The sequence below is a fragment of the Equus quagga genome, chromosome 11 (genome assembly GCF_021613505.1).
Source record: "Equus quagga isolate Etosha38 chromosome 11, UCLA_HA_Equagga_1.0, whole genome shotgun sequence".
In the NCBI taxonomy this organism is placed as follows: domain Eukaryota; kingdom Metazoa; phylum Chordata; class Mammalia; order Perissodactyla; family Equidae; genus Equus; species Equus quagga.
The window spans coordinates 109,834,105-109,848,247 of record NC_060277.1 but is presented as its reverse complement, the minus strand read 5'-3'; the positions used below and the strand labels follow the sequence as shown (position 1 = coordinate 109,848,247).

Genomic DNA, 14,143 nt, shown 5'->3' with positions numbered 1-14,143 from the left:
GTGCAGTTAGATAAAAAACCCCCAGCTGGACTCTGTAAGAACTTGCCTGATTTTTGTAAAAGAAAACATTTATTCTTCTAAAAATTTATATACATTGCCATAGATATCATTCATGTTGCAGCAGCTCTCGGCTGGCCTCAGGAACCTTCCAGTGAGCCTTCTTTTATAACTGCCCGAGCAAGATTTCGTGCAAGAGCAAGTCTCAGCATTTCCACCTTGGTGGTCTCTATGTCATCATCCTAAAAGCAAAGAGAGCCAGCATGAGCCCAGCAAGTGTTTCTTCTTTAAAGCTCCCAAAGGCTCTAGCTAATCCAAAGGTAGGTAGGTAGAGGGCATTTAATATTCAGTAGTAGCTTCTAGCAAGTTCTCAATATGAGCGCTACATGCAAAGGACCAGTGCAACTGATTGACAGGAAAAAAAAAAATAGAGACCAGAACACTAAACTCACCCCCTTTTCTCCTAAAAGAAGTTGGTGTGTCACAGTTACAGGTTAAGAGGTAACTTAAGAGGCCCATGAGTTTGTAAGGGGCCAGTGTTTGTGTAGGGACGTGGGGGGAGCTGGAGATGATGGAGCCTTTCTCATCTCCATTGTGGAACCAACAAGAGGAAACTAAAATGACCTGGAGTCGCTGGGCATCCGGCTCTCCATGCACTGGCCTTCCTGAGGTCAAGTCCTCCAGACATCTCATCAGCTCGTATGTTTGCTCTGCTGAAAAAATCACCTAGGAGAGAGAGGCTGCTTTGCTTAGTTGCTCCCCAGCCAAGGCCTGCACAGGTTTGGGCGTGGGCCCAAATGCAGAGACAGCCTTCCTTGCAAGCCCTTTGGAGGAGTGTGCTTTGTACACGCAGCCCTGCGAGGGCAGAGCACCCCTATTCTCACTCCCAGCCCTTCTTCTCAGGGCCTTGAGCTGAGTATGGTCAATAGACAGCTGCCTCATTTCAAATTAAGAAGTTTTTCTTGTGTGGATATTGGATTTCTAGAGTGGGTGCTATGGGGGAATATGCACATACAGAAACCTATTTGGGAGAAGATACGGAGGGCCAGCTGTATGCATCTGCAGCAGCTACGGAATCGAGCACTGTCAAGGACTGCAAAACACAGAGAAGAAAATCACTGGATTCAACCTGTACCTGTTTCTGCTCCAAAAGGGGCAGGGCATCTGTTAGTAGTGTCATCCAGAAAGACCGTGGGGCAATCTGAGAAGTCATCAATGACAGGAGAAGAGAAGCAGCATCAACAAAACGCTTCTCCCCATATAATCGGTGGAACTCGCGGTACTTGCCTATTGAGAAAAGAGAGCACTAGGTCACCCCTGGCCCTACACATGAGAAGAGAGACTCCAGACCAGCCGTTCCACAGAGCAGGGGATCCTTTCAGAGCTGTCTCCAAGTTCATGGACCAATGAGACCAAAAGGATTCAAAACACATGCTTTGAAGGGGCTCCAAAGAGCCAAACCTGGGAGAATGTAAGCATCAAAATAAACAAGAGCCACAGATTATAACACCTTGAGACAAATAACCCAGGAGTCTATTACTGATGTAAATGAAAGAATGGATGGGGCCAAGGGCAAGTCTTCTGTACGGTGGAATGCTAACTAAAACACAAGGAATGAGAAAGTCAGAAAATCACCAATAGTTACTAAAACTAGTGGGTGCAAAGTGTGATGAGGAACAAGACATTTAAATAATCCCAAAGTATCTCCACAAATTATTAAATCAAAAGGAAAATCAGTGTGCACAGAGGAGACACCTGGTGGATGCCACTTTAACCAAGTGATCAGAACAAACTCCACCAATAAGAGGACAGGCAGCCTCAAGGAGGACACATCGCCTCAGCAGCATTCCTGCCCCAAACACAATCTGAATCTGATAACGAGGAAACGTCAGATAAACTCAACCTGAGGACATGCTACAAGAGAACTGAATTGACTTCAAAAAAGTCAAGGTTAAGAAGCACCAAGAAAGGCAGAGGCACTAAAGAAACATGGTAACTAAACTCATGAAGCTGGACTCAATAAGGGACACCAGTGGGACAACTGATGGAATCAGAACATGGATTGTAGATGAGAGTATTGTAACAATGTTGAATCTCCTGATTTTGATAACTGTGATTATGTAACAGGATGTTCTTGTTCTTAGGAAATATATGCTCGAGCATTTGTGGAGAAAGGGGACCAATGTTTCCAACTTACTTTCCAGTTGTTCCCCAAAAAACTTGATTGACTGAGAGAATGATAAAACATATGAGGCAAAATATAAATAATTGGTGAATCTGGGTAAAGTGTATATGGGAATTCCTTATTCCTTATCACTACTTTTGCAACTTTTCTCTAAGTTTGAAATTACTGGAAAATACGTTACCAAAACATACGCTTTGCAAAGTCTGGCACACAGGATTCTATGTGGTTTGGACTTAACAGGAAGGAAACACTGGAGGAGTCTAGAACTCCAATCTCCACAACTGTCCACTTGTGCCAAAGGTCCAGGGGACAGAACCAGAGAGACTCACCCAGGAATGTTAGTCGATCACTGAGCATCATGGCTGGGCCCAGGTTGTCAATGAGATCCAAATCGGAAAAGCAGCCTCGCTCACAGTAATCCCTGAGGAATCTGCAAGGCCAGGTTTGGAGATGAAAGCAGCAGTCCCAGGCCCATTCCTCAGCCTCCCAACTTCCCAGACTGTCCACTGGAAGCCAACACTAGCTGAACCTACCTGTCTGACACCAGCGTGGCAAAGGCCGCATCTTTGGCTCGAATGCTCCAAGAGAGGGCAGAGCCCAGGCGATTGTTCCGGACAGCTTTCATGGCTAAGATCTTACAAATGCTGCGAACTGTGCAGCGGACAAGAGAAAAGGTGAACCATGCACCCTACAAATTACTCCATTCCTGAATCCTGCTGGGATAGGAGCAGCCTTCCCACCTCTTCTGAGCTTTCCACGGCCTCTCCGCAAGCTGCAAACACAGCTTGGTCGGCAAAACTGAGAACTCCAGGGTTTATAAATTGTTTCCTGCCTCTGTTAACAATATGACCCACCCTGGCAGAATTGGCTTTGTGAGTAGGTTTGATGGTGGCAAAAAGACCTTTATTGCTCCCCACAGATCAGTTCCTCCATCACCAGTCCAGGTGCCAGAACTATCATCCCTTGGGTCTTGAATGCCATGTGCTTTCAGATGGTCATAAACATGCAAATGACTCTGGGAAGAATAATAACTTAGGTTCTTACCCCTCAACAGTGAGGGGAGAAAGAAGAGGCAGATTCTATCACTGTGTCCTCCCTGTGCTCCTCCTGAGCTGCCTCCTGTCTTGCTTCTCCACTGAGCCAGGCTTAGCAGCAACAGCAACCCGCTTGGGGCAGGTCAACACAAAGCTGACGCCAGGCCTGATCTCTTGGTGTAAGTATGAGAGAAATGGGCCAGGACCTTTCTAAAAGGCAATGTACTCGACTGCTTCTAGGTCCCAATGGATCCCCAGCTCTTTGTCCCTCCCCAGTAATTTCCCTGTTTCGGCTTCCTCTTAGAAGCCACTGCCTGGCCTCTCTCCAGTCCGGGTGGCATGGTGTGAGCACAGAGTGTGTGCCGGGAGGAGGGCCAACTCACCTTGCTCAGTCATCTGTCGCTGCTCACAAATCCGCAGCACCTTGAGGGCTTTCTGCTCAGTGCTCAGAGGGATCCGCTCAATGTGCAGCTCCAAGGAAACTCGGCCCAGCTCAGGGCAGTAGTCAAAGTAATCCACCCCCAGCTGCCAGAGGCTGCAAAGTTCCGAGGAGGACAGACGTGAGGGCCTGGTGAGCACAGGTGCTGCTCTGGAGCTCAGGGATTGGCACCGAGGTGGCTCCTACCCCAGACCCCTGTAGCCTCTGGGGAACCAGAAGGGACAGAACACAGTCCAAGCTCCAGTGGCACCCACATGCTGAAGAGCACCCCACTGCCACCCCACCCCCTCAGGGCCTTCCTACCTGTGATGAGCAAACAGTCCTGAGGCATATTCCAGCAGGAGGAACTCTCTCATGTTGGATCCAAAGCTGGAATAAAACATGAGACCAAGACTCCTGGCCTGCTCCATTCAGGGCCTCCTTGTGCAGCCCAACTAGCCTCCCTTCTAGGCCTTTGGTTCGCCCCACCCTCGAGGGCCTGGGTCGTGGGGAGAAGGGGGTTGGCGTGGCCACAGTGCACTTACTAGAGGTTGTGCGACTGGAGGAGTTTGCAGTGATCCAGCAGGTCTGTCAGATGGGCCACAAACCACCAGTTGCTTAGGGCAATGCTATAAGGCAAGGCAAGAAGGAAAGGCAGGGTGAGAGGCAATGGCCCATATGATGGGGCGTGAGAAGGAACCCCACATGTACTTTGCTTAAAAAAGCACGAGAGGCACTATGGAAAACAGTATGGAGATTTCTCAAAAAGTTAAAAATAGAAATACCCTATGACCCAGCCATCCCATTACTGGGTATCTATCCTAAGAACCTGAAATCAGAAATCCCAAGAGTCCCTTGCACCCCTATGTTCATCGCAGCATTATTCACAATAGCCAAGACGTGGAACCAACCTACATGCCCAGAAACTGATGATTGGATAAAGAAGATATGGTATATATACACAATGGAATACTACTCAGCCATAAAAAAAGACAAAATTGGCCCATTCGCAGCAACGTGGATGGACCTCGAGGGTATTATGTTAAGCGAAATAAGCCAGTCAGAGAAAGACGAACTCTATATGACTCCACTCATAGGTGGAAGTTAACATATTGACAAGGAGATCTGATCGGTGGTTACCAGGTAAAAGGGGGGGTGGGGGGAGGGCACAAAGGGGGAAGTGGTGTACCCACAACATGACTAACAATAATGTACAACTGAAATCTCACAAGGCTGTAATCTATCATAACATTAATTAAAAAAAAAAAAAAAAGCATGAGAGGGACAGCAACCAACCAAAGTCTGTTTGGAAGCGCAGTGAGGAGTTTCTCTCTGCTACCTGGGAACTAACAACGGACACTCAGAAGGATGTCTGAGCCCCAAAGCAGCAGCCAATGATATTTATCTATGAAGAATGTCACAAAGAACATGAAATAAAACCCAGGAATCCAATCAGACGCAGAGAACGTGGATACAGAATAATGTATAAAAGACTAAAAGACTGGTGGTTTTTGATGCTCAATGAAACATGGAATTCAGAGCAATATGTTTGCATTTATACTTCTTGTTAATGTTTCTCAATCTTGTATAGCTTTTGATTAGTGTACTTATCTTTACAAATATGACTATACACATATGATGTCACTTTAAAAACCATCTTAGGGGGCCAGCCCCATGGCCGAGTAGTTAAGTTCGTGTGCTCTGCTTCGGCAGTCCAGGTTTCGCCAGTTCGGATCCTGGCACAGACATGGCACCGCTCATCAGTCCACACTGAGGCGGCGTCCCACATGCCACAACTAGAAGGACCCACAACTAAAAATATACAACTATGTACCGGGGGGCTTTAGGGAGAAAAAGGACAAATAAAATCTTTAAAAAAAACAACAAACCATCTTAGGGGGCTGGTCCCGTGACCTAGTGGTTAAGTTCAGCAAACTCTGCTTTAGCAGCCCGAGTACGGTTCCCAGGCACAGACCTACACCACTCATCGGCAGCCATGCTGTGGCATCGATCCACATACAAAACAGAGGAAGACTAGCACAGACGTTAGCTCAGGGTGACTCTTCCTCAAACAAAAAGAGGAAGATTGGTAACAGATGTTAGCTCAGGGTGAATCTTCCTCAGCACCAAAAAAAAAGGGGGTCTATTAATACTTTGTATAAAGAATTTCATTTTTATTCATTTACATGATTCATAATTTAATTTACTGTATATGTAATCTGACAAACATGAAGGTTAAAAGCCCTTCCCCAAATCACACTTTTTTTTTAAAGATTGGCACCTGAGCTAACAACTGTTGCCAATCTTATTTTTTTTCTTTCTGCTTTTTCTCCCCAAATTCCTCCAATACATAATTGTGTATTTTAGTTGTGGATCCTTCTAGTTCTGGCACGTGCGATGCCACCTCAGCGTGGCCTGATGAGTGGCACCATCTCAGCGCCCAGGATCCAAACCAGTGAAACCCTGGGCTGCCACAGCAGAGCGCATGAACTTAATCACTAGGCAACAGGGCCGGCCCCCTAAACCACACTTTTAATCAAAACCTAGAATCATCTGGGGCCCGTTAAAAATGAAGGTTTCTAGGGCCCTCTAAAGGTCTGGTTAAGTAAGCTCCTTGGAAACCAGTGTTTCACATCACCAAGTGTTCATAAACTCTCTAGCATCATGTTGTATAGAGTATGGCAATGCACTTATTGTCAGTGTGCATACATCATTTTGAGTTATATTTTTCATTTGTTACTTGGCATAGGTCTTTCTCTATTTGTATATAATGCTTGACTATAAATCTTGGGAGAGGGAAAAGAAACTTTAATGGTTGCTTTCTAAAAGGCAAATTCAGAGACAGCCCTGATGGCCTAGTGGTTAAAGTTCAGCACACACTGCTTTAGTGGTCTGGGTTCAGTTCCTGGGTGTGGAACCACACTGCGCATCTGTCAGTAGCCATGCTGTGGCAGTGGCTTACAGAGAAGAACTAGCAGGAAGGAAAAAAAAAGAAAAGGCAAATTCAACCACAAGTAAAGTGGATGGAGCAGACTATTAAGGCAGGTGCAATTTCCCAGGTGTAATCATTCATTAAGGTAAAAAGTTCTGCTTTCAGGATATAAAAAGAATAGGGATTGGTTCATAGTGAATTATTGGATAAATGTTTAAAACTTTTACCTTGATCTTATGGATATGGATACTCAGATAGTCCTCTGTTCCAGGATTCCATCATTATGGAACATCATGTTGGCCTCCCTAACATTCTTTTAGAAGATTAGATATATTCCAACTTTCTTAATAGCTGAGTGTGTCTCTGACATTCAAAAAATCATTGGGGGCTGGCTCCATGGCATAGTGGTTAAGTTTGGTGCACTCTGCTTCAGCAGCCTGAGTTTGTGGGTTCGGATCCCAGGTGTGGATCTACACCACTCATCACATACAAAACAGGAAGACTGGCACAGATGTTAGCTCAGGGCAAATCTTCCTCACCAACCTCACCAAAAAGAAAAATTATCTATGCCAATTTTTAAAAACACCTGTATGTCTACTACCGTCCTCGAATACTAAATTTTATAAATTCATTATGTGCTACACAGGGTACTACCATGCTCAAATTTTTAAGAGTACTTCTTTAGTCCAGGTTTTCCTTTAGCCACGGCTCTCATAATTTTCCAATTCTGCTGTGCGTCTTCTTGACTTTGTCCTTTTTAGACAAAAGAGTCCCAATAAATAAGATATCTCTTTATGGCAGCCTCCTAAATAAACTCCAACTCACTGGATGATGTTGCTCTTAACTGTTCTGATTTCATCAAAGGTCCTTTGAGTTATCAGTAGTTTAACTGAATATTGGTTTTTGGTTAATTAGTCAGTGGTTTAATGGAAAAGGTATTATAACTGGAACTCAAAACTGCCATTTCAGTCAGTCAGTCCCCTCTGCGTGTCCCTTCATCTGTAAATTGGAAGTAACTTTACCTCTTGCCTACCTGGACTGTTTTAAGAAAAAACTTGGAAAATAGATTTTAAATTGCTCTAAGAAGACTCTTCTGAATACTGTTTTATAAATATAAAAATCAGTAAATCTGACCTAGAAGTTAACAAACTGCTTATCAAACTACTAAACTGCTTACCAATGACTATGGATATGCTGAAAAGCATAGCCACGTCCATGGGAAAAGCACTGCAAATCGCTTCAGATCCAGTCCTGCTACTCACTGACTGGCTGTTCAGTTCTTTTACCTTCAGCCTCATTGTCAAAGGTAGAATTATGATGGTCAGTACAGTGTTTTGAGACTGAAGATATGAAAAATTCAAAAATAGATGAAACCAGAAATGACCAGTCCTAAGGAAGAATAAAATATCATATAAGGTGAGGAAGTGTAAACTGAGAAGATGTTAAAACAAGTTGCCTCCTCATATAAAAATACACGCACATCCCCACTCCTCTTAGAATAAGTTCTATATAGAAAATTAGTCAAGAGGGAGCAATTATTTGAGCAGAGGGCTGAAGGATGAGAAGGAACCTGCCACAGGAAGACAAGGGGAAAGAGCATTCCTGAAATAGAGGAAACTGAGCCAGTGTAAAAACTCAGGTGGAAAGTAAGGTGGTCTTGTTTCCACTTCAGAATGAAGCCTAAGTCATTCAAACTTCAAGGCAGACAGAGGCCAGCCACTTAGGGCCTTGTGATGGGAATAAGGAGAGCGACATGGGTTTAAGACTTACAAGATTACTCAGGCTATTCTGTGAGAATGGACAATACAGGGAAAGGTGATGGTGGGGAAGCCAGTTAGGGGCCACCTGTAATAGTTCAGGCCAATGGTAATGCCGGCTGGGCCAGGGTGATAGATGCGGAGGGAGTGAGAAATAGCTGGTTGTGAGATCCATTTGTGAAGGTGAACTAAACCGATTAGTGTTTAAGAGCTCAGTAAACAGTATTTGGATACCCACAGTGCCCCTTGTTGGCTGGCAGTGGGACTTTACCAGGGCTCACTTTCCACATTTGTATAAGATAGGCATGAAATCATAGCACCTACCTCAAAGGTTTGTTGCAAGATAAAATAAAATAATCCATAAAAACTCTTAGCCTAATAATTCATGTTAACTATTACCATCACCATTTTCCACACAAATGACTGTATCTGCCTTAGGATTGGTCTCCCAGCTCCTGGCCCTGCCGTCCTCCACACTCTTCAGATTGCTTTTTCTCAAATACAAATGTCATGGCACTGGCCTGCTGAAAATCCTCAGTGGCTCCCCGTTTTCATAAAATCAAAACTATTTGGAATAGTACATTTGGTCTTGATACTCTGACTCCTTTCCTACCTGTCACCAGTTCAACCCCTCTCGGTCTTTGGTTCTCAGGAGACAGCTGCAGATCCTGAGGCAGGTAACAGGCCTTAGTGCTTTCCGCCTACATCTTTTCCCATGCTTCTCTCTCGGCCTGATGTGACCTTTTCTGGTGTTCTTCATTGAACTTTTCAGGACTCAACTTGAGTGCATACTCCTTCAAGGTTTTCCTGACTTTCCAATCTGATAAAGGATCCTCTCATAAGGGGTCCCATAACATCTACTGTAGACGCTAAATTCCACACAGGAAAAACTGCTGTAATCTTCAAGTTTGGTATCATGTGGGGCATGTGATAGATGCCCGATAAATGTTGACTGAGTTGCACTGAAAAAAAGATGGGAGGGTGTGGGCTGGGTGCGAGGAAATGACACCTCGGCCTTCCAGTACACCTGCTGTTACCCAGACTTCTAGCTGACGCGTATGGCAAAACAGCGAGGTGGCTGCAGAGGACCCCACAGCTAAGGAGGCCAAGAGGGCCCTGAGCAGAGGGAGCCACAGCATGCTCCAGTCTGTGCAGCCCTCGAGTGTCTCCCCAGGGGGATACACCAGCCTCCAAGGCCAGAGGGCAGTGACCACTGGAGGCAGAGGTCTAACAACATGGCTCCAGTGACCGAGCCCCCTGGACAGAGTGCTGAACAAAGCCAGCACGGTCTCCCTGCAAGGCTGGACAAGTCTGCACAACACAGATGTCGGATCTTCACACACGCATAACGGAGAATTCTGAGAGCACCGTCTACACGGAACAGCGAACCACCTCATGGTTCAGAGATGTGCGAGGAAGGCTTAATTAACAGCTCTGGAGTGGCCTCTGCTGGAAAAGGGGGAACTGTGGAGCCAGAGGACCAGCCACAGTGAAGGCCCCACCCTGAGGAAACAACTGTAACCCCCAAGGGACTGTGTGCCCTGCACTGGGGCTGCCAGCACCCCTTACCCCAACCCCTGAATCTTCTGTCTGTCTCCTCCTCTGCCTCGGTGAGTTTTGGCAGCTGCGGACCCTCTTCTATAAATGGGGCGTGAGGGTGTGCACACACCACTGCACCCTGCAGCCAAAGTTATGGCTGGGCCAAAGTTCTGGCAAGAAGATTCTAGATTAGACAAACTGAATCTCTTCTTAGTTTTTGAAGGAAGACCTCTTTCCTTTTGCTTGATACTTTCAGAGGACTTTAAGAGCACCAGGAAGCTGCTATCTCGCCTAGCTCCCAGTGAAGTGTGTGCCAGCTGTTTCCTTCTACTGGACAGCAAGGAACTGGCTTTTAGAGGAAGTTGCAAGCCATAGGGGAGGAAATGAGCCCTGGGAGGATTCCCAACTTCTCCTTTCAGCTGTGGGGATAACTAGCAAACATGTGGCCCTTTAGCAGGGGCTTATGAACTCTGGCCTCCAAGGGCCTTTATGCTTTGCTTCAGGACCCCTCACTGCCCCTTCTCCCCTTTAGGGTCTGGCATAGTTGACATGGGGTAGTCAGGTGACAACAGAAACCTCCCTTCCAGTGCCTTTAGAAAGGTTTCCCCTCATTCCCCTTTCACACAGTAGTCATGAACCCAGCTGATATCACCCCCAAAGCAGCAAGGCTTCCCTATACCTCCAGCCAACTGGTCCAACTCCAGACAGAGGCCCCTCTCCCTCAGGAACTGACCAGTACAACCCATGAGAAACGAAGTGCTCACAAGACCCCAAATCCAACCCCTCCCATCCAGGCAGGCGCATCTCTAAAACTGCTTCTCTCTCGGAAGATACTTCAGTCCTTCCCTTCCTGGGATGAGGTCCTGCAACTTGTTTTCAGCGCCTCTTTCAGAATGGGATAGGAAGTAGCTTCCTGATGAGAAAAACCCAAGCTCTGAGATTTATAGCTAACAGAAATACCTCAGATCCTTTCCTGTGTGCCAGGGCAGACAGATGCCCAGAGCAAGGGGCTGCAAGCCTGACATGAGGGGGATGCCATTTTCTGTCATATTCATAAAAGCCACTCCTCTTCATTGGCACTTCTCTATCTTTTTTTTTCCTAAGTCACTGAAAAGAACAGCATGCTTTCCCTTTCTATTTTCCTTCCTCCTTGTTCTGCTCAAATCTGTTTTGTTTCTAAATATCCAGATGTGGCTTATGAAGGAAGTCCTAGTAGAAATAACCCACTGCTGTAATAGTATATTTAGGAACGCCTGTTACTTCAAATTATAGGAGAAACGCTGCCAAAGCCAAAAAATGACGTGCGCGTGCTGTAAGTTATTCTCACCACCCTCCATGCAGAGGCCCCCACCCGCCACCAGTTCAGTCCTATAAGTGATCGTCTAGCTCCTACTAAGTCCGGATTTTACAGGTCTATGAAAAGAATACTGACACAAAACCCGTTTTCTTTCTCCAAATCCAGCATCATTTTTCTTGAAGCCCTGGCTTCAAGGAAGAGCAGGTAGCAGGAAAGGAACCCTTCCCATTGCCCAGATCCACTAAAAATGATCCAGTTGAGGCCAGTGAATTTGATACTTGAGCAGGGCCATCTGCTGCAGTTCCCAACTTTCTCCCTTCCAGGAGTCTTCAGTGCAACACCCACTTGTCGAGGCTGCACAAGAAGGGAGGGAAAATTCTTTACTTATCTACGGAAATTTCTAAAAAGGTTTACCTTTGATTCATTATGTTTAACACTCCCTTTCCTGCCTTGCTGCAGTTTCAATGCAATGATGGGACACTCTTTTGGGGAGAGGGCTGGTATAGAATCCCTGCTCTGAAGAGACCCAGCCAGGAGCCCAATGTATGATAACCCTTGGCTCATGAGAGAGTGAGATTGTTGAGAAGGACTGTCCCTTAAGATGGTTGCATGTCCATTAGATTCCAAGAAACAGGTTTGTTGGCTTTTTCTGGATTTTAAATATCCAAGTAATTTCCTGCAATGTTACTGTAAGTAAACATCCCTGAAATGGAAATTGTTATAAATATGGTAGTCCTCAAGCCTCAGGAAGGTCCCCAAGTTTGTCAAGAGAGAAGCTGTTACCCACCTACATGTGGCTGGGGAGGGGAGCAGGTCTGCAGGAAGAAGGTTAAGACACCAGCAAGAAGGAACAAGACATTCTAGAAAAGGATGCTGATGATGGTTGTATAACATTGTGAATGTACTTAATGCCACTGAATTGCACACCTAAAGAAGTTAGAACGGTGGTCATGCAGCAGGTCCTACCTGCACTCCTTGATCACTTGGTGGATGTCAAACTCAAAGGCTGCCATCAAGATGTTGTCCAAGGGTTCTGGGCTGCTCTCACCTCCCAGAAACAGGTCAAGGCTGGACTGTGGAAAGGTGGGGACCCACTCAATTCCCAGATGGAAGCAGAGACTCAAGGGGGCGGGTAAGGCTGCTGTGTAGGGAACCCTAGAGAAGGGCGATGGAGCCCTTCAAAAAGGGCCAATAAAAAGCCCCTTCCTGCTCTCCAGGGAGGTTCAACTCAAAGAGGCCACATGCAGAAAACGACCCAGCAGGGAGCAGCGGCCCCAGGATTCCTACTCCCCACCCTGACCCAGTGGAGCTCAGACTCACCTGGGCATAGAAGTGCAGATCAATGGGTTTTACTGTGGGATGAGAATACAGGAGCCGGGTCACCAGGAAATGATACCAGTTATTCAAAAGCTCCTTCTGCTCCAACAAGGCAGCTTCGTCTCCCAGCATGATCTGAGGAGAGATGTTTTCCTTTAGCTCCAGGAGGGACTTCTCTATAACTCTCCCAATCTCAACTAGAGCACCTAGTCTGAAAGCTCTCTCCTTCCTGGCAGAGCTGACGGATAGCCCTGTCCAAGGGGCACTAAGTTCCTGCTATGGCTTTGCTAGGTGCCACAGCCCGAGGGACGCCAACTTGGAGCGCAACGTGGACTTGCCTCCCACAGACCTTGCAGAGAGACTCCAGGTGAGGACTGGAGGCGAACGTGCCATCCTGGAGGTGCCGCTCACATTCCTCGTGCCAGTGCTGCCACTTCAGCTCCAGCTCCGTTAGAGTCTGAGTGGTACCAGGCTAAGGGGAGAAATGCAGCGAGGTGCCATCACCACACAAACCCCTTATGCTTAATGAAATACCCATCTCCCGTGACCCAGCAGAGCAGGGCTGTTGTCACATACGCTGAGCACAGGCATTGTCCTCATCAAGTCCCCCAGGATTCGGCACATGCCTGCAGAGGTGGGACTGCTGTCGGCTTCCTTCGAGAGCATCTGTCGGGCCTCATCCAGCCGGCCCTGTAGCACCAAGATGGTCACCTGAGAGGACAAACAAGAACATGAGCATTCACAGGAGGCCCGGAAGCCAGTCCCCTCCAACCACAATTTGGCTTCCTAGCCTTGAAGAAGCGTGAGGGTTCCTTCCCTCCAGAGGTCATCTAGTGCACCCAGTCTCATGGTTTTAACCTTTACCATGCTTTTCAAACTGCACCTTGTAACCTATTACAGGTTGTGACCAACTTTTAAAAAATAAATGAAATAGAAAATATCATAGTGCATCAAATGAAGTATGGGATCATAAAAGTTTCAGTTCAAATATATATATGTAATACATATATACTCAATATATATACAGTTCATCCTCTTTATTCAGTGAATTTGTCTACTTGCTAAAATTTGTAACCCCCAAATCAACATTTGAGGTGCTTTCACCATCATTTGTAGACATATGCAAAGCAGCAAAAACTGGATGCACACATTCCCAGCTGAGGTCCAATAAGATGGCACTCTACCTTCTTGTATCAGCTCTCACACTAAACAAGCGTCTTTCTCACAATTTACTTTTTTATTTTTTAAAGATTATAGTTTTCCTTTTTCTCCCCAAAGCCCTCCAGTACACAGTTGTATGTATGTTTAGTTGTGGGTCCTTCTAGTTGTGGCACGTGGGATGCTGTCTCAGCACGGCTTGATGAGCGGTACCACGTCCGCACCCAGGATCTGAACCAGCAAAACCCTGGGCCGCCGAAGCCGAGCGCGCGAACTTGACCACTCAGCCACGGGGCTGGCCCCTCCTGATTTATTTAGTGCCACATCTTTTTACATTTTTGTGCTTTCTTTTGGGCCCCAAGCATAGTGCTGAAGTGCTGTCCAGTGTTCCTAAGTGCCAAGAAGGCTGTGATGTGCCATATGGAGAGGATACACGTTAGATAAGCTTCGATCAGGAATGCATTACACTGCTGGTGGCCCTGAGTTCAACGTTAATGAATCAATACTGT

At 46.3% G+C, this 14,143-nt stretch overlaps 1 protein-coding gene across 3 annotated transcripts in view; it reads right to left on the bottom strand.

Annotated features, from left to right (window-relative positions):
* Nucleotides 1-42: 42 nt before the first annotated feature.
* The window catches only part of NUP85 (nucleoporin 85), a 30,368-nt gene continuing 16,267 nt past the window's right edge, over nucleotides 43-14,143 (bottom strand). For all 3 annotated transcript variants that reach the window (XM_046675903.1, XM_046675905.1, XM_046675904.1), the window contains 12 exons: nucleotides 13,053-13,187; nucleotides 12,826-12,948; nucleotides 12,480-12,611; nucleotides 12,126-12,232; nucleotides 4,180-4,263; nucleotides 3,959-4,024; nucleotides 3,600-3,751; nucleotides 2,716-2,833; nucleotides 2,512-2,612; nucleotides 1,133-1,284; nucleotides 622-723; nucleotides 43-239 (listed from right to left, as the gene is read on the bottom strand). In XM_046675903.1, the coding sequence (XP_046531859.1) occupies nucleotides 138-239; nucleotides 622-723; nucleotides 1,133-1,284; nucleotides 2,512-2,612; nucleotides 2,716-2,833; nucleotides 3,600-3,751; nucleotides 3,959-4,024; nucleotides 4,180-4,263; nucleotides 12,126-12,232; nucleotides 12,480-12,611; nucleotides 12,826-12,948; nucleotides 13,053-13,187 (1,374 nt within the window). In that variant the 3' untranslated portion in view covers nucleotides 43-137. The remainder of the gene's footprint in view (nucleotides 240-621; nucleotides 724-1,132; nucleotides 1,285-2,511; nucleotides 2,613-2,715; nucleotides 2,834-3,599; nucleotides 3,752-3,958; nucleotides 4,025-4,179; nucleotides 4,264-12,125; nucleotides 12,233-12,479; nucleotides 12,612-12,825; nucleotides 12,949-13,052; nucleotides 13,188-14,143) is intronic.